This window comes from Salvia hispanica, chromosome 4 (assembly GCF_029641045.1).
Source record: "Salvia hispanica isolate PSC_SH4W2 chromosome 4, Shi_PSC_v1, whole genome shotgun sequence".
Classification (NCBI taxonomy): domain Eukaryota; kingdom Viridiplantae; phylum Streptophyta; class Magnoliopsida; order Lamiales; family Lamiaceae; genus Salvia; species Salvia hispanica.
The window spans coordinates 1,795,199-1,814,130 of NC_142695.1; the positions used below are offsets into that span (position 1 = coordinate 1,795,199).

Below are 18,932 nucleotides of genomic sequence, written 5' to 3' on the forward strand. Positions count from 1 at the left end.
CTTGTTAGTCGTGTTCGTGTATGTGTGTATATACACATATATGTGATCTGTAAATTTGGTTGATTGGCAAAAAGCCAAAAATGGAGAGTGAAATGGGATTGCAAGCACATGGAGTCAGCCACTTGTATTGAGGTGGCAGTCACGGAAACAAAATTTTGATGCTTTTAGTAATGTAAATATTTTAATAGTACTATTGGAGGACCAATGATTAATCAAATTAATAAGTTATATGTGCGATGCACGAATGAGAATGGTAACCGTGGTTGTTAATTTTGTTTTATTGTGTACCAACTGGAAATCGTTCATTGGTTTTTGTTTCTTATGTTGTGGGCCACGGAAATTGCACTTTTGACCTACTACACAAATAATATGTATTTTAAATTGATTTAGAAAACTTTTTTATATCCGATAGTACTTATTAGTTCTAGGGCTTGTTTTTCCCTAAATTATGACAATGCTTCTCATAGTTGGTAGTATATGACTTTTATAACATCTAGACTATCAATTTATGTTCAACCACATATGCAATATGTGCACATCATGATAACTAACTATTCTATGTGACATTTCATTTAGTGATGAGAAAAAAAGTTTAAAAAATCAATTCTATAGATAGATATATCATTCTGAAATTAAAAAAAGTTTGAAAAATCAATTCGATAGATAGATATATCATTCTGAAATTATCTAGAAACATACTTAGTTGATACACTATCTATTCGTCTCCGGTAGGCAACGGTGCACCCAATTGCAGTGTGAGTGACGACTCTTTTTTTCGTCTATTCCACCATGTGTTGAATTACTCTCGTATATATCTCCTTACTTTTTTGAATAGGCTTTGGAAGTGTGGATAAATTGATGGGCTTTGGAACTATAGATAAATTGGATATGCGGCACGAATGTTTGATTAATGAAATGCGAGAATGTGGATAAATGAGTTATGTTGCGTGAAAATTGGACAATGTCTTAAGGGCTCGTTTGATAGCCCTGATAGGGTGAGATAAGCGGTCGTATCTAGGGCTAATCTATGCTTTGATAGCCCTGATATTGTTGCACTATGACCCGGTACACTCCGTCAAACTCGGAACAATTTAAGATACCACCCTTGTTTTGTTGTGTTAGTGTGTTTCATATGCTCGTCTTCTTAGTATTTATAGGAAGATTTGAGACTCGTTGAGTATACCAATAAATGAGTGTTGGAACTACACCATAACTAGGAACTCTACACTAATAAATACTATATTCTTGGAACTCCACTAAAACGAATGAAGGGCGGGCATTTATGATTCATTTTTCCAACACAATGGAATATTGTATATTGACGATGACCTTTTGAAGTATAATTTACAAAAATCCAATTTATCAAACATACGTGACATAATTGATTTGTGAGGTTAAAATTGCACCAAATTAAGTTATATATTATGATAGTACATTAGTTTATTTTCCAAGAGAAATGTTATAAACATACTAGCATCATAGTGAGCGTCACTCTCTTTTAGTCAATACAAGCATTATTATATTTATTTTATAGTACATTTATTTTGATTCTAATATCTCAAAAACAATATTGATGTCATTTAATATGTAGTAGTATATATTTTCTATAAATCTCAAATAAATTAATATAATACTAAATTTTTCTTTGATATTTATGTTACTTATAAAATACTACTCCCTCCGTCCCACAAAAGATATCACACTTGTGGGACGGCACGGGATTTTAGGAGGTTTTATTTTGTGTGTTAAATGGAGAGAGAAAATATTATTTTTATATTTATGTGAGAGAGAACTTTTTCCAAAAATAAAAACGTGACATCTTTTGTGAAACAAACTAAAAAGAAAAGTGTGACATCTTTTATGGGATGGAGAGTAATAATCTAAATAATTATGAGATAAAAAAATATAAATAAAATAAATTATGTCAAAATGAATTATTTTCACGAATTAAAGCCCAAATATAACTGGGCCGCAACTAAAAGTCGTTAAAACGGCCCATTTCCACGTGCTCTCCACGTGGCTCAGTTCTCACTCACAGAGATAATATGCAGAAGAAAACAGTCTGCTGCTGAATCAAGCTCAGAGAGAGAGAGGGAGAGCTCCGGCTGAAATGGCCGGGAAGATCGTGATAATATTCGATTTCGATAGAACGCTGATCGAAGACGACAGCGACCGATGGGTATTCACCAGGATGGATCTCACTCAGCTGTTCCGCGACCTCCGCCCCACACTCCCGTGGAACTCTCTCATGGTCTCTCTCTTACTATACATACATCTATATATACGTATTTAGTGTTTTGCGCGTCTCTGCGTTCCTTTTTAATCTCTTCTCGTTTAGTTTTCCGTCTTGTTCAAAGCTGGATATGATTTGATTTGTTTTTATCTCCGATCACTTGCTTTTAGTTTGATTTAGTGTTTTGATTAGGGTGAATCGATGTATAGTTTCATTGTTTTATGATTTGAATGGATGATTATGTCAGAAATCGCCTCAATGAATTAGTTGTTAATTTCGTGATTTTCGTATTGTTTTGTGATTAGTTCACTGTAGGATTGGCGATTGGAGGAGATGCACATTATAGGAAATTTGGTAGATGATAATTGCCTCAATGAAATGCTAGAACTCAAATTTTACTATGAAATTTTGCAGCCTGTTGCTAGTTGTTAATTTCGTGTTGTGTTGTGATTAGTCCACTGTTTTATATAGGATAGGATAGGCTATTGGAGGATAAGCATATTTTAGGGAAATCGGTAGATGATAATTGCATCAGTGAAATACTCAAACTCTAATTAGTCTATGAAATTTTGCTTGCAGCCTGTTAGTTTTAATTTCGTGATTTCGAGTTGTGCTATGATTAGTCCATTGCTTTCTATAGGATAGGCTATTGGAGGAGATGCACATTATTAAAAATCGGTAGATGATAATCGCCTCAGTAAATTACTCAAACTCTTAAGTTTTCTTTGGAATTGTGCAGCCGGTTGGTAGTTGTTAATTTCGTGAGTTTTGTATTGTGTTGTGATTAGTCTACTGTTTATATAGGATAGGCTATTGGAGGAGATGCACGTTCTAGGAAAATCAATAGATGATATTGCAGATTGTTTGAGAGGAATGCCGTTGCATCCTAGTGTTGTTTCAGTTGTTAAGCAAGCTCATGCTCTCGGGTACTTCCTCGCCCGACTTTTTGTCCTTTTTTACATTTTTGTTGCTCGATTAGTTAGTGATATGAGCATTTTTGGCGGTTTCAGATGTGACTTGAAGGTGGCGAGTGACTCGAATCAGTTTTACATTAGAACTATTTTGGAACATTATGGTATATATAGCTGTTTCTCGGAGATCATCACAAACCCTGCTGTTGTGGATAAAGGAAGGCTGAGAATCTTTCCTTACCATGGTTCAGCTGCGCCACATGGTTGCGATCTCTGCCCATCCAACTTATGCAAGGTATGTTGGTTAGATGTTTAAATGTCTGCATATATGTGTTGATGCCTTGGCTTTGTATCTTGCTCGACTGTTAACTGTTGCTTCGTTTATGATCATAGGCAGTTTGAAAGTCATGTTGCTTCATTTAAGATCATAGACAAAGTTGAATGTTATTTAACAGATTAGATTTAGACGTTGTGGATTATGGTGCCTCATTTTCTCCTCATGTTAAGACTGAAGCAAAACTGTTTGGGTTTTATTCTTTTGAATGCAATGACAGAAAACCTAAAGGATCACAATCAATAATGAATATTAGTAGCTAACACAGTCATAGCTTCCTTTTCTATGTTGTGTTTACTAGTCTCCAAATATGATGGAAATTCCGTGGAATTCCCTAGAAAATTTGTTTTGAGTTGGGCCAAACCATCGTGAGGATTAATAATATTCGAGCTGCATATTTTCGCTGCAGAATGTTAGCTCTAGGTAACTTGCAGATTTTCGTTACGATGAAAGAGCAAGGGCTATTCGATCATCCCTTTCTAATTGTCAAAGTGTCCTTCTATGTATATATATGTGTAGTGACAGTTGGTTTTATTCATAAAGGAGACGGATGGTTTGGTTGACAGGTTTTGACGAGTCAACATCTTGTTTATAAGTTGTAAGACACCAATTCTTCTCTTGTGCTCGATTGCAGGGTCGTATCATCGAGCAAATCAAGGTTTCTTTATCCGAAAGTGAAAGCAAAAGGCTTATATATATTGGTGATGGGGGGAACGACTTCTGCCCGACTCTCAAGCTTGCTGCCGGAGACTTTGTGTTGCCAAAGAAGGACTTCCCTCTGTTGAGCCGTATCTCGAAGAACAGCAATCTTGTCAAAGCTAAGGTTTGCGAATGGAACAGCAGCGAAGATCTGGCTAAGATCCTCGGGAAGCTTATCGAGTGCATGTCCAACGAAGACAAGATAAGTTCCTCGACCACTCAGCTCTAGTCAGCCATACATTCATTCAAACTGGCAGCCATCACTGCATCATTCTCTATTACTCATGTGAACATGATATTTTTTACATTAATCAAATTGTGTAGTTCAAGATTATAGCTTTAGAAATTAATTTCTGTCACTTCATAATCTAAGTTTATATTTCAGCATTATAGCATCCACATGATCAGATTCACAGATACTCCGTTTTTTTCTAGCATTTTTTCGAGTCACTTCCATTTCTTTCCAGCAATAAAGTTCGACATATTTTATTTTTAAAAAATATTCGTCAGGGGACAAAACGTAAAAAAGAAGAGAAAAGAACTGATACCTTTTCTTTTCTAAAATTCGCATCTCTTATAATTATATATTTATATTCTTGACGATTGAAAATTTGAAAGTAAGTAAAAAGTTCCTAACGAATTCCAATTATATATAGAAATAGAGAAATATTTTGTTACATAACTTATTAAAATGAGACCATATAGTATATGTTTAGTTTGCTCTCGTTTATTTCAAGCTAGCACTATTATTGAAATGAAAACATATGTATATTTTTTTGTTTAGTACTATTGTTTTAGTTTATGGATCAAATTATGTCAATCTACACGAGAGAACCTTTGACTTGTGCCTATTTTAACAATGTCAAACTTAATTGTCTAATGGAGTTTATTTATGTAGATAGGTTGGGCTTTTGAATTTATTAACCAAAGCGAATGAGTCCATTTCAACGATGTATAACTCATTTGTCTAGACTAGGTATGATTTTTTGCTTTGTAAATGATTGAAATTAACAAAGAATGCACTTTCTCTATAAAAATAGAAATAATTAAGGTTCAATTCCCACTACTAATCTCCCTCTCAACTTAAAATAAAGAATAACCTTTCGAAAAATTCATCAAATAGTGATTATATCAAATTTTACTAACATTTTTCTTAATTATCTATTCTCATATTTGGAAAAAAAATGAGTCTATGACTCTATGTGGTAGATGGAAAATATATATAGTCAAAGCCGCATCAATAATTTTATAAATCAAAACGACGTCATTTAATACACTTAGGTCAATAAAGTAACACACATAAAATGCGGGATCACAAATTAAATAAATTTGATGTGTTTATAGCAATTTGTTCTGAAATAAAAAGAAAATTATAAACAAGACTAATCTATTAAAATCAAACCAAGAGATACACAAGGAAAATAACATGATTGCACAAAAACTCATGGGATTCAAACAAATCATTGATCTAGCAAAATCAAACCAAGAGAACATCATATACACGATAAAAACATGCCTAAAAACATGATTGCACAAAACACACTTATCCATTAACCCAAGGGGGTGGTCGAATGGCATGAGACTCGTCCATCCTTAACCAAATGGTCAGGAATCGATCTCTATCTTTGAGTATAGAACTAACTTTAAATCCTTAAAACTGTCCGTAGATTATGGATACCTTTGGTAATTAAAAAAAACACACTTATCCATTGAAACCTTACAAAGAATGTCATCATATTATATCAATTCAAAACTGTCATCATACACATTTAACATAATCAAGTTGACTTAATATACTAATTGAGAGAGAGAGTAAAAATTGTCATGCTGGTCTTGACTCTTGAGCTTGAACATTTATGACTTGTAAGGGGCAAGCAACATCACAAATAGAGTAAATTAGAAAAGTAAGAACATAAAAAATTCAGCACACATTCGTTGCTAAACTAATCAAGCATCGCATCATTCACAATGGAGAACACCCAATTAGACCATCTAAAAATTCCCACTTTCCTTAACTACTGAATATTTTTTTAAAGAATCGGGAACTGGAATCTCCCCAAGATCGTTATAAGCTTTGTCCCGCTTGCGTATTAACCGCTGATTCGAACCCAAATTCTTGTCCCAAACGACACCACAACAGTCAGCAGAATTTCCATATTTGGGAGGTATTTTAAAGAGAGAGGGAGCAGAGCCCATCTCTCTCTCTCTCTCTCTCTCTCTCTCTCTCTCTCTCTCTCTCCATATATAGGTTTGTATTGGGGAGCAAGTTGTATACGACAATGGGAGAAGAGAGAGATGGCGGGAATGAAAAGGCGGCAGCTTTGGTGAATGGATTAATAGAAGGGATGCCTGTTTTCGTGAAGGAGCTGATTGCCGGTGGTGTGGCTGGTGGGGTTGCCAAGACCGTCGTTGCCCCTCTTGAGCGCGTCAAGATCTTGTTTCAGGTATGCTTCAGACTCTTGTTTTCCTCATCTTCATCATCAAAGTTGGTTTCTTGATTCTTGAACTGAATTTTGTCGGAAAGTCTTCAACTTTATGCCCCCTTTTGTGATGATGTGGAGATTGGGTTAATAGGGGGTTCAAGAATTTAGAATTGTGTGTTGATGAGAGAGAGAATTTTGGACATATTCAATTTCTGCTGTGGAATTAGGGTGTTGGAGGCATTGTGCTGCCAAAAAGTTGCAGCTGAAAGTATGTACAGAACTTGATAAGTTAGTCCCTAACTTCTACTTTTGTTTCCTTCATCAAAGATGGTTTCTTGGTTCTTGTGATTCTTGAACTGAATCTTGTCTCAAAGTCTTCAACTTTGTGCCCCTTTTTGTGCTGATGTGGAGATTGGTTAAGGGGGTTCAAGAATTTAGAATTGTTTGTTTGAGAGAGAGAGAGAGACAATTTTGGACATAATTCAATCTTAGCATATTTGCTAACCAATTTCTGATGTGGAATTAAGGTGTTGGAAGCATATCTTGAAAGTATGTACAGAGCCTGATTAGTAATCGATCAACTTATACTTAGGATTAGATTTAAAGATATCAATCTTATGTTGTCACTGTACATCCATATAGTGGGTTGCACTTACAGAGGTTGTTGAACTTTTATGGTCTTTTCTTGGATGCTGCATTTGCTATTTATTACGCTATAATAGGTGGTTGGTTGGCCTAATGATTACATGAACGTTTCCTCTTTGGGCCTTAATTAACAGTGTTTGCTTTCTTCTAAAAGTGCATTTTGGCAGAGTGTGTTTCTTGTTTAGTGTTGTGTTTGTGTTTGTCTTTCATTCTATAGTTCACTCCTTGTTCAGTCTTCTGTAACCTGAGAGATGAACGTGGCTCCTTATATTCGTCCCCGTCTCCAAAGAAACAAAAAGATACTGATAGCATAAATATTCCTCTAATTATCAGACCACAGAAGCATCTGCCCATATTCTTCGAGTAAAATTTTGTCATTGATGAGAAAAAAAAATGTGTTTTTAAGTTAACTTCCAACAAAATGGAATGAGGTTGTGACGGAATAATTACTTCAGTATGATGAAGGCTATATAGCTTGCTGGCTTAGCACGTAAACTCACTTTTCAAGAGTGAGCTCTCTCTCTCTCTCATTTTGTTGTCCTTCTCCTTGAATGCGTAATGAAAAGCTTGATTCTATCCGAAGCATGGCAAGTAGGCTATGTTCTGTCAATATGACTAAAAGAAAGGTTCATTTACTGCATTTACCGAACTTCTAGGTTAGCGTATGATTCATCTTTTAGGCCTAATTCACTATTCTCGTTGCAACCTCAGACAAATGGAAAATGTACAGTGAGTCTTGTCTTCACTTGTGCCCGGATCTTTTGATACAACATTCTTATGAGGAGCATTTCATGTTGTTTATTCAGTGGTCTTTAGAATTTATTACAAGCTTGTGTATTATCGCCATGAAAATTTGGTTCTTGTGGTCGGTTCTAAGTGAACGGACTGTGTTTTTTCTCTGCCGGAAAAGTAACACGGAAATATGTGACGGGGGGAAGGAAAATAACATTTGTCTTTTTCATATTTTACCCAGACCAGAAGATCTGAGTTCCATAGTCTTGGTTTGTTGGGATCCTTCTCAAAAATTGCAAAAACAGAAGGGGTGCTTGGTTTTTATAGGTAGAATTTTATCTTTGTTGTTTCATTTCATCCATAGTGTTTTCTTTGTTTCGTATTCTCCTTTAATCGTCGCATCAGTCTTGCTAACCATTCTCGATCACGTTCTGTTATTAGAGGGAATGGAGCTAGTGTCGCCCGCATTGTTCCTTACGCGGCACTGCATTACATGGCTTATGAAGAATATCGAAGATGGATCATCTTGGGTTATCCTGACGTGGGGAGAGGCCCCGTCCTTGACCTCGTAGCTGGATCGTTTGCGGGAGGAACAGCTGTGCTATTTACTTATCCTCTCGATTTAGTTCGGACGAAACTGGCTTATCAGGCAAGTACCACAAAACTCTGTCTCTTGAGTCTACTTAATGCATCTCAATCCTAAGATAGAAAACCTTGCCCTTCAGTTTCTATATATGAATAACCCGAAAATAGTGGACCAAAAGAGTCGAGGGATGGACAAAAACAACGAAGATTAAGCTAATGACACATGTATAACCGGACAAGGGCCTTACGTGTCCTATAGTGGTTAGGGGTGGCATGGTTGAACCGTTACTTGGTTTCAAGAACCCGTTTTTGTCAACGTGTTCAATAATGAGTGCATGCAGGTTGTTGAATCCTCGAAGACCGCTGTACAGAGGCATGCTCGGAAAGATATAATCTACAACGGGATCCGGGATTGCTTCTCCCGGATATACAAAGAGGCTGGCATGCGAGGCCTCTATAGAGGCGTTGGTATGTTCCTACGTCCAAAGGCTCGAATATTTGTGTTTGTATTCGTCTCATGTTATAAAAACTCGAACTTCCTTCCAACTCTTGTATCGTCTTTCGTTCTCAGCTCCATCGCTGTATGGGATCTTTCCTTACGCTGGACTGAAATTCTACTTCTACGAGGAAATGAAAAGGCACGTCCCCGAGGATCGCAAGAAGGACATCGCGGTTAAGCTCGTGTGTGGCTCGGTTGCAGGCTTACTCGGACAAACATTCACGTACCCTCTTGATGTCGTCAGGCGGCAAATGCAGGTAACACACATTCATCCAACTCAACCCCCACGATATCCGTGTTTGAAACTGTCGTGACAGAATAGAGTAATTGTGTCGCGTGGCAGGTCCAACGGCTGATAATATCCGACAGCAGTCCTACGAAAGGGACGGTCGAATCTCTTGTCGCGATTGTCCGGATGCAAGGATGGAAGCAGTTATTCTCCGGGCTCAGCATCAACTACCTCAAGGTGAGAGCAACCTCTTTCGCGAAATACTCGACTCGTTTTAAAACCCCGGAAAAGACTCAACGTGAGCGCGTCCGTCATTTTCAGGTCGTGCCTTCGGTCGCAATCGGATTCACCGTCTACGATGTCATGAAGGCGTCGCTAAGAGTTCCGTCGAGAGACGAGGGCGCGACTGGGGTTTCGTCCGGGCGACGACACGGTCAGCCGTCGTCGATTCCTTCATCACCTTCATTATCTCAAACTCAACAATAGTCTCTCATTCTTTGCCAAGGTATATGGTTGAATGCCATCTCCAACATATTACATATAGGATCATTTAGTTAAGTATATATATACATAAATGTACACTAGTGAATTACTTCAAGATTGAATATAGCCATTTATTTGAGTCAAGCAAGCTTGCTATTGTTCAACTCATTTATATGGTTTTATTAGAAATAATTCCATAGTTAAATACCCTTAAAACTGAAATATTCTATTTTTAATAGTCTGAAATTATAATACTCCTTCCGTCCCACTTTAGGAGTCACGGTTGATCAATTTTGGGCGTCCCGCTTTAGGAGTTCTGGTTGAGATAAATTAATAAAAAACGCCTACAAAGTGTTAAAAGTGGCTCTCAACATCCACTAAAACTAATAAAAAAGTGTTAAAAGTAGGTCCCAACATCTATTATAAAATTTATTCATTGGACACTCAATTAAAAGTGGATCCCAACATCCACTACTATATTTATTTATTATACACTCAAACATTTTTTCTTAAAACATATACCCGACTCAACCGGGACTCCTAAAGCGGGACGAAGGGAATATGATTTTTTAAATCCAAAATAGCTATCGTCATTTGGATGTTGGAATCATACTTATCCAAAAATTATTACTTGTCGTGATGTACAAACCAAACTTCATGTCCAATAATTGTACTTACTTCATATTCAATGTGCAACTATCCTCATCAAATATTCACACTAGTATATAATTTTTTTTCCTTCATACGCCCATATTTATGTATTTTTGCAGCTATCAACATATTTTTTCACTTTGATAAATAATTTTCCCGTTTTATATTGTATGAGCCGTATTTCATTACGAATTTTCTTAAATTACTTGAATTATTTTTCATTAAATAAAATAGAAAGAAATGGTCATTAATTTTATTTTTCTTCTCTTATAAAGCGATCGATTTTAAAAGCCAAATCCAATCACAATACGACATTATTTATTTTCCGTCATTTCCAACGGCGAACCCTAACCACACCCAAAACGGCGCCGTTCCGTCATCCGCAATGCCCGCCGGAGAATTCCGCCACCCTTCGCCGCCGCAGGTGCCGCCGGGGTCGATGGAAGAGGAGGAATGGCTGTGGGGCCATATCCAGACCGAGGCTCGCCTAGACGCTGAAGCCGAGCCGGCGCTGGCCAGCTATCTCTACTCCACAATCCTCTCTCACTCCTCCTTGGAGCGCTCTCTGTCGTTCCACTTGGGGAACAAGCTCTGCTCCTCCACTCTCCTCTCCACGCTCCTCTACGACCTCTTCCTCAACATCTTCTCCACAGACGCCTCCCTCCGCTCCGCCACCGTCGCCGACCTCCGCGCCGCCCGCTTCCGTGACCCCGCCTGTATCTCGTTCTCGCACTGCCTTCTCAATTACAAGGGATTCCTCGCTTGCCAGGTATCGATTGCGCAATTTAACCTGTTTGATTGCCGTCTCGCCCTAAATTGGAGCTCGAATTGATCGAAAATCGTCTTGTTTGATTGCTTTGCTTAGATGTTTTGAGCGGTGGCATGAAATGGATGATTTGTGGTGCTGGATTTAATTTTTGATTTATCTGAAGCTCATCCTGTTAGCTAAGTTGATAATAGTCAATGAGGCATTTGCGCACTTTAACCTGTTTCATTGCCGTCTCGCCCTAAATTGGAGCTCGAATTGATAGAAAATCGTCTAGTTTGATTGCTTTGCTTAATTTTGAGCGGTGGCATGAAATGGATAATTTGTGGTGTTGAATTTGATTTTTGATTTGTTTGAAGCTTATCCTGTTAGCTAAGTTGATGGTAGTCTGTGAGGCATTTGTGAGGGTGGAGATATCTCAACGAACGATTGTGATTTGTGATTGTGTGTGATGAGTTTTCAACTGAATTGATTTGATGATCTTTGCGATTATTATTAATCAGGGGCTTACTTTGGTAAAATTTTGAGATTATCATTATTTATGAAGCGTGTATTCTTTAGGTGGTGTTCGGGTTCCTAGATAAAATAATACCAAGATATAATCTAGGATTGAGTTGTGAGATTATTTTAGTCATAGGGGGCTAGCTATGACTAATTATCCCATGATTATTCATCTAGGATGGGGACTAAATCTTATGAACCAAACACATTACTAATTTAATCCCGGGATACAATCTTACAAACCGAACACCCCCTTAGAGTAGTAGTTTTAGGATTTCATTCCTCAGTGTCGAGTGAAGATCTGCAGAAGAGGTTAAATTTTTACTCTTTGCATGATGATAGCTGAAATATGAAGAAATCTGGTTGATTGTACTTTGTTTCCGTGTATGAGTAAGATTTGAATGGTTTGATCATCCATTTTTTCTTGTTCTTTGTATGCAATATCTTTCTTTCATGATTTTTCCCTTATAGTAATTGATTCTGAGCATTATTTTTCCTTTGGAAAAAGAACTGAACTTGGGTGTTATGTAGCTTCACACTTGGTCAATATGGTGGACAAAAACACGAATTGTTTGATCTTCTACTTTCTTATAGATGCTTATTCATCTCTCAAGTTTATTTGGTTGGGCTTTCAGCTTTCTTGTGATTGATTCTGGCCTTCAATAGGTCTTTTTTAACACCTTTTGGCATTTAGAAAGCACTCAATCTTTGGATAATCTGTATTTTTTGGTTATGCTGGAAGCAAATTGGTATGGCCCGATAGGAACAGGCATTGCAGTATTTAGGATTTTGGTAGGAAGGTTGTCAGTGGCCACTCTATGAGCATGATATGCAATTATTACTCATTGTTCATTTTTATGAATGCTTTGAAGTATCACATACACAGTGTAGTAATATGCTCGATTCTACTCTGTGGATAATAGAGTTCTGCGTTTGTAATCATGTGTTGATGAACTGTTCCAAAGCTTTGCTCACATACATTATCTGAAGTGGTCACTTATGTGCATTCAGGCTCACCGAGTGGCTCACAAGCTGTGGACTCAATCACGAAAGCCTCTAGCACTTGCACTCCAAGCTCGAATTTCAGATGTCTTTGCTGTTGACATCCACCCGGGTGCAAGAATTGGAAAAGGCATCCTCTTTGATCACGCAACAGGAGTTGTGGTAGGCGAGACTGCTGTTATTGGTAACAACGTCTCCATCCTCCACCACGTAACATTGGGAGGAACTGGCAAGTCAAGTGGTGACCGGCACCCTAAGATTGGCGATGGAGTTCTCATTGGTGCTGGGGCGACTATACTCGGAAACGTGATGATCGGGGAGGGGGCCAAGATTGGCGCAGGGTCGGTGGTGCTGATAGATGTACCGCCAAGAACAACAGCTGTGGGTAATCCAGCCCGATTAGTGGGTGGGAAGGGACAGCCAACGAAGCACGAGGAGATCCCAGGGGAGTCGATGGATCACACATCGTTTATGTCTGAGTGGTCGGACTATATAATATGATTCCGATCGTTCGGTAATGTTTAGGATTATTAGCTTGATAGGTGGCTGTGAGGATTGTTACAAGGTTACTTGCATATCTGAGTAATAAATCCTCATTGTCTGTGACTGTTATACTTTACTTGATTATGGTATGAGTTGGAATAAATGAAACCTCATTCTCCATTTACCTTTCAACAAGCTGTTGATTGTACATGGAGAACAAAATTGCAGATCATTGTAGCACATATATATATATATCCAGTTTAATGGTGATCTTGATTCTTGAAGGTGTGTAGGAGTAACAATAATTATGATGCATGAGCAATGATTATGATTAAGGGTATTTATATTGAGATTCCATTACTATATACTCCCTCCGTCTCATTAAATATGCAACATTTCATTTTTGGCACGGGATTTTATGTAGTGTTGTTTTGTGAGTTAATGAAGAGAGAGTAAAGTAAGTGAGAAGAAAAAGTAGAGAGAGTTTTGTTTTCATTTTTAGAAACGTTTTATTTTTAATGGAACAGATCAAAAAGGAAAACGTTTCATTTCTAATTGGACAGAAGGAGTAGATGTGTGCGCGCGCATTTAAATTTGTTATTATTGTGCTTAATTGATTCAACATAAATTTTAATTTGGCCATAACAGCTTTGATTTGGGAAAAATCGTCAATCACAAAAAATTGTCTACTAGATTGAAGTTTAGTAGCCGAATTTTGCTTAAGTTTGTGATTTTTAGTGACCATTTAACATATGTTCAATCAATCTTTTAAAAGAGGGCAAATTGCTATAACAATTTTTTTTGGCAAAATTGTATGTATTGTAAGAATTGGAAAATCAAACGCGGCCATCACCATTGATGAGTCAAATAATGGCGTCGCTTCGTACATAATTGAAGCACTACTATATTAATTTATTAAAAATATCAATAACATATTCCATGTAGATGTTTACATTTTTTCCTCATAAGACAACTACGAACATATCCTAAGTTTAAAAATTGCTGGAAATATGAGAATTTGATCAAAACACTTTTTCGGCAATTCTTTCAAAAAATAATTCATCGATTCTAAATTATTTTTATACCACTCGAGTACTCCCTCCTCCGTCCTTGAATAAGAGTTACTAATTTCCATTTTGGTCCATCTCCAATTAAGAGTAACACTTCATTTTTACTATAACAGATAAGTAGGTCTCAGACTCTCACGTTCCACTAACTCATTTCACTCACATTTTATTATAAAACCAATATAAAAAAGTGGGTCTCATATTCCATTAATTTTTTCAACCAACTTTTCTTTACATTTCTTAAAACTCGTGTCCGATCAAAGTATTACTCCTAATAGGGGACGAGTATTTAATTTAGGGCATGATGAATAGAAACAATTCAATAAGTCGTCTTCAAGCTCATATATTCTGCTAATTTTTCAACTGTTAAACTTAAACCTATGAATGCCGCAAAACCCACAAATTCTTAACGATGGCTTTGCTTCTCCGAATTCGAAGGCCATTGTCCGTTGCAGCTCAACGACTCCATCGCCGATGCTTCTCCACCTCACTCCCCAGTATGCTTACACTTCTCCTTTTTTGCTGTAGCATCTTTGCCCCATTGCATATGCATTTGATAGATATGATTATATGAGTGTATATGTATGCTCACACAAAACTACGCTTATGCCTATCAATTTTGTATCTTTCATCAGCGTTATTTCGTTGGCAGATTTGAAGGAGGAGCAGAAAATGAGCTGTATGGAAACAGGGGGCAATTCTAGTTTTATTCATCCATCCGCCGTTGTTCATCCGGATGCCATATTAGGTCAGGTATTGACATCAATTTTCCAGTAATGGTAGAAGATTGTAGCAAGCGCTTTAATTTGATTTGGAAATTTTACAGTAATTGATGAAAGATTGTTGCCAAGCTCTTTATTGTAACTTGTGTTGTGTAATTAATGTGAATAGTGTGTATGTTATCGGCTGCGATACCCGTAAGCTGCAAATTGAGTCAATTATTGAAAATGAGATGAACTCTGTTACTTGTGAACAAGATGAAGCTGGAAATCTTTGTAAGAAACTGAGGTTTTGAATAATAGGTTATTTGTTACATTCTCCGAAGAATTGGGTAACTGGAAATAAATCGTCTGAGTCTTTTCTATGGAAAAGGACTTAATTGGCAAGCAGTTCCTCAAAAGCCATTGATAGGCTGATATTCCTTGTGCCACCGAGATACTAACTTTTGGGATATTTTGAGGAATGAGAATGAAATTGTAATTGTACAGAGATACTGAGTTTTTTTTGGATTCTTAAGATATTGTAAACTGATTAAGTCTTATCTAAATGCAGGGTGTTTCTGTTGGTCTGTTTTGCACAATTGGACCTTCTGCAAAGTTAGGGAATGGTTGTCAGTTGTACCCGGGGAGCCATGTCTGTGGACATACAAAGATAGGGGATGACTGCACTTTAATGATGTAAGATAATTGTAGCTTACATATAATACTGGTTTAAAGAAAGTTGTCCGTGTTCCATACATTCAAAGCTGAATCTGCCTACTGTGTCTATAGGGGTGCTGTGGTTGGTGATGATCTTCCTGGTAGTACTGTTATTGGAAATAACAATATAATCGGGCATCATGCTGTGGTAGGCATTAAATGTCAAGATTTGAAATATAAGGTAGGTTGCAAAACCAAGACATTTCTCTTTGCAATGAAGCATAGCTAGAAAAAGGAAAAGAAAAAAAAATTACTTGATTAGTGTAACTATCTAAACTCCGACTTTCAGACTTTGAGACAAGTGTAAATAATTTCAACATCGATTTTGGAACAGCAAAGAAATATGACATGCTTTATGACATAGTAGCAATTTCTGCATGCAAAGTGATTATATAATACCTAAAGAACTTGTTTATTTGGTAGAATTGCTAATTTACAGAAATGCTTAAACAGGAGTTGGGTGAAATTGGTGAAAGTGAAGTAGATAGTTCTATATCCTTTCACTGTGGAGTATAGTGAGGATAGTGACTTTCTCAAATTTTTATATCAAATATGTATACTCAAACTCAAACCATTTACTTTAGCCAGGGAATGAATGTTTCCTTGAGATTGGGGACAACAATGAGATCAGAGAATATGTATCTATCCATAGATCCTCACGCCCAGATGAAAAAACAGTATGTAACATGACTTTTGCTCATTATTTTACATTGCTTTGCAATATGAATTGTATCATTAATCAAATATCCTATACCTCACAATACTCTCCTCAACAGATCATCGGCGCTAATAATCTCATAATGGGATCTTGTCACATTGCACACGACTGCAAAATGGGTAACCATAACATTTTTGCAAATAACACTCTCTTGGCAGGCCATGTAAATGTGGAGGTGTGGCCATAAGTCTTTGCCTCTAACTTGGATTCTTAGTTTCTATTGTTTCATCTATGTAATGACAAGGTTGTGAAATTTGTGATATTGCAGAATTATACTCACACCGCAGGGGCCACGGTTATACATCAGTTTTGTCATATTGGTTCTTTTTCTTTCATTGGTGGCGGGTCAGTGGTAAGGACATATGCTTGAAATATTCTTGATTGTGTTGATAATTTTCTCTTTAATGAGCATTGAAGCATGTCATGCCAGAACCAGAACTGATGATGTTTGATGACAAGTTGATCGTTTGCTCACACCTCATTTTTATTTAATCTCTTTGATGTACCTCAAAGGTTTCTCAAGATGTACCCAAATACACAATGGTCTCTGGTGAACGAGCTGAGCTACGTGGGTTAAATCTCGAAGGCCTAAGGCGCCGTGGGTTTTCAGTTGGGGAGGTTGGTTTTCAGTCAGTTTATATATATTGTAATGTTATTTCAATCTAGTGAATTAGATTCAATAGATCTTCCTTCTTTTTAACAACCTGTTCCCCTGGAATTGTTGGATCCGGAACCCATTCTCATGATCTCATCCGATAAAATTCAACTAAGTTATGTGGATTCCATACAGATTTCCTATGTTTTAGACATCAAACTCATTGTTGGAAATCTCAATTCAAGTCCCCAAACTAGAGATAAAAGAAGAAATAGAAAACATAAGGATGTTCGTGTGTACTCGTAATATAACATTACTTTGATTTGTTTTCAGTCCGACCATGACTAACTTTTCCTGATGTTTCCCAGATAAAGAGCCTGAGAGCAGCTTATCGAAAAATATTTATGCCTAGCGAAGGAAGTTGTCATAGCATTGAAGACCGGCTGACCGAATTGGTACTTCTCCGCTCTTTTCATATTTGTTCACCTGCTAGGATAACAATATCCTCCTAAATGCTCCCCCCTGACCTTCTCAGGAGAAGGATGACGAATTGGGTCAAATAGAAGCCGTCTGTTTGATGGTTGAATCCATTCGGGATTCTTTTGCTGAGGATCGCCGCGGTATTTGCAAGTTTAGGTCATGGATTGGATCTTAATACTGAATGCTAGGTAATTTCTTGTCATCTGCTTATCACAGATATCAACCTTGCCATAAAAAAATTATCTGGTTTTTGGCAAATGTCATCAAAATTTTGATATGGGAAAATCCTCAGACTCTTCTTTGTATAACATTTGTATCATAAGTCAAGACATTTCAAGATTTTAGCACTAGTTTTGAGAGCATGTAAATTTGACATCCACCAATTTGAATCCATGATTGATCCTATCTACTTATTTTCATTACACTCTAGGTTACAATCTCAATATCCAAGATATTATTTTTTTGAAGGGACCATTTAATTCTAAAGTTGTGGTTTTGGCATTAATTTCTAGAATTGGCGGTGGTGCAAATCCTTTGTGGCGATACACATCATATATGTATAGTGGGGGGAAATCTACTCAAATATTGCATGTCCCTTTTAATATCCCACTATATATAGTGCTTGCCTAAATCAATTGCCTACCGCCATAAGTCATATGAATTATATAAACTTCCTCTAACAAAATCATCATAGAAATCAATCAGCTCAAAATGCGTACAACAATTCTCCATGTCACAATATGCCTACTTCTCTTAGCTTCAATCCATTGTTGGGCACATAGCTTTGGTGGTGAAGGTGGAAGACGAAGGATGATGGGCTCGTCGGAGCCTAGTGGCGCTTCGGAGACTCCCACCGGAGGTAGCGGGGAAGCCCACGCCCCGAGCTGGGACTACAGCTGGGGGTGGGGCTCCACCCCGACATCCGGGTGGGGCTACGGATCGGGCTCGGGCAAGTCTCCTAACGGTTTTGCGAGGGGGTCCGGTTTCGGGTTTGGGTCGGAGTCTGGCTCGGGCTCCGGATATGGTTATGGTTCGGGTAGCGGTGGCGCTCATGGAGGCGGTCACGGGAGTGGCAACGGGAACGAAGGCAGCGACGGCGATGCAGGCAATAACAAGCATGGTTGAATATGGACTTGTAGTATAAGTAAAGTGTATTATGTAGTGTGACAAGTAGAGCATGCGTGATGCTTTTATAGGACTTGTTCTGCCCTCCTATGTGTGTGTGGAATCGTAGTTGGTTTGTGTATTATAAGGCAGCTTCTGTGTTACTACTATAATAATATAAAAAAAAGGAAAACTTAGTTTGGTAACATGTTTCTCCTCATTCTAATAGCCTGGGCGTGTTCGCGAACTATTATTGATCCAGTCTTTTTCTCAAAAAATATAAAATAAGCTAAATAGTTTTATGTAGAGACTCCATTCCTGAATTGTATAAACTATTTTATTTTTAGTTCGTCTCTAATTTTGGAAATCTCTCT

The 18,932-nt window shown here is 37.5% G+C and overlaps 5 protein-coding genes across 6 annotated transcripts; all 5 read left to right on the top strand.

The window, feature by feature from the left end:
• Positions 1 to 2,037: 2,037 nt before the first annotated feature.
• LOC125201754 (Pyridoxal phosphate phosphatase-related protein) lies at positions 2,038 to 4,511 on the top strand. The gene is made up of 4 exons (XM_048099992.2): positions 2,038 to 2,251; positions 3,038 to 3,159; positions 3,244 to 3,439; positions 4,113 to 4,511. Exons 1-4 carry the CDS (start codon positions 2,111 to 2,113, stop codon positions 4,404 to 4,406), a joined length of 753 nt encoding a protein of 250 aa, XP_047955949.1. The 5' UTR covers positions 2,038 to 2,110; the 3' UTR covers positions 4,407 to 4,511.
• A 1,588-nt stretch (positions 4,512 to 6,099) lies between these two features.
• LOC125196314 (Mitochondrial substrate carrier family protein) lies at positions 6,100 to 10,027 on the top strand. The gene is made up of 7 exons (XM_048094778.2): positions 6,100 to 6,621; positions 8,219 to 8,304; positions 8,419 to 8,626; positions 8,904 to 9,030; positions 9,134 to 9,318; positions 9,405 to 9,527; positions 9,612 to 10,027. The coding sequence occupies exons 1-7, from the start codon at positions 6,457 to 6,459 to the stop codon at positions 9,774 to 9,776; spliced, it is 1,059 nt and encodes a 352-aa protein (XP_047950735.2). The 5' UTR covers positions 6,100 to 6,456; the 3' UTR covers positions 9,777 to 10,027.
• A 673-nt stretch (positions 10,028 to 10,700) lies between these two features.
• On the top strand, positions 10,701 to 13,460 carry SERAT1;1 (serine acetyltransferase 1;1). Its single transcript, XM_048095732.2, has 2 exons — positions 10,701 to 11,193; positions 12,703 to 13,460. Exons 1-2 carry the CDS (start codon positions 10,810 to 10,812, stop codon positions 13,192 to 13,194), a joined length of 876 nt encoding a protein of 291 aa, XP_047951689.2. The 5' UTR covers positions 10,701 to 10,809; the 3' UTR covers positions 13,195 to 13,460.
• Positions 13,461 to 14,569: 1,109 nt separating this feature from the next.
• On the top strand, positions 14,570 to 17,921 carry LPXA (bacterial transferase hexapeptide repeat-containing protein). Of its 2 annotated transcripts, none has more exons than XM_048089932.2 (10): positions 14,570 to 14,740; positions 14,896 to 14,996; positions 15,516 to 15,640; positions 15,734 to 15,842; positions 16,246 to 16,338; positions 16,438 to 16,554; positions 16,648 to 16,731; positions 16,893 to 16,997; positions 17,343 to 17,429; positions 17,510 to 17,921. In XM_048089932.2, the coding sequence occupies exons 1-10, from the start codon at positions 14,656 to 14,658 to the stop codon at positions 17,627 to 17,629; spliced, it is 1,026 nt and encodes a 341-aa protein (XP_047945889.2). In that variant the 5' UTR covers positions 14,570 to 14,655; the 3' UTR covers positions 17,630 to 17,921. The 2 variants fall into 2 exon arrangements, with proteins under 2 accessions (XP_047945889.2, XP_047945890.2); XM_048089933.2 differs by having other exon boundaries at positions 14,718 to 14,740; positions 14,896 to 14,991.
• Positions 17,922 to 18,089: 168 nt separating this feature from the next.
• LOC125192395 (uncharacterized) lies at positions 18,090 to 18,764 on the top strand. Its single transcript, XM_048089935.2, has one exon. It carries the CDS (start codon positions 18,166 to 18,168, stop codon positions 18,577 to 18,579), a length of 414 nt encoding a protein of 137 aa, XP_047945892.2. The 5' UTR covers positions 18,090 to 18,165; the 3' UTR covers positions 18,580 to 18,764.
• The last annotated feature ends 168 nt before the right edge of the window (positions 18,765 to 18,932 follow it).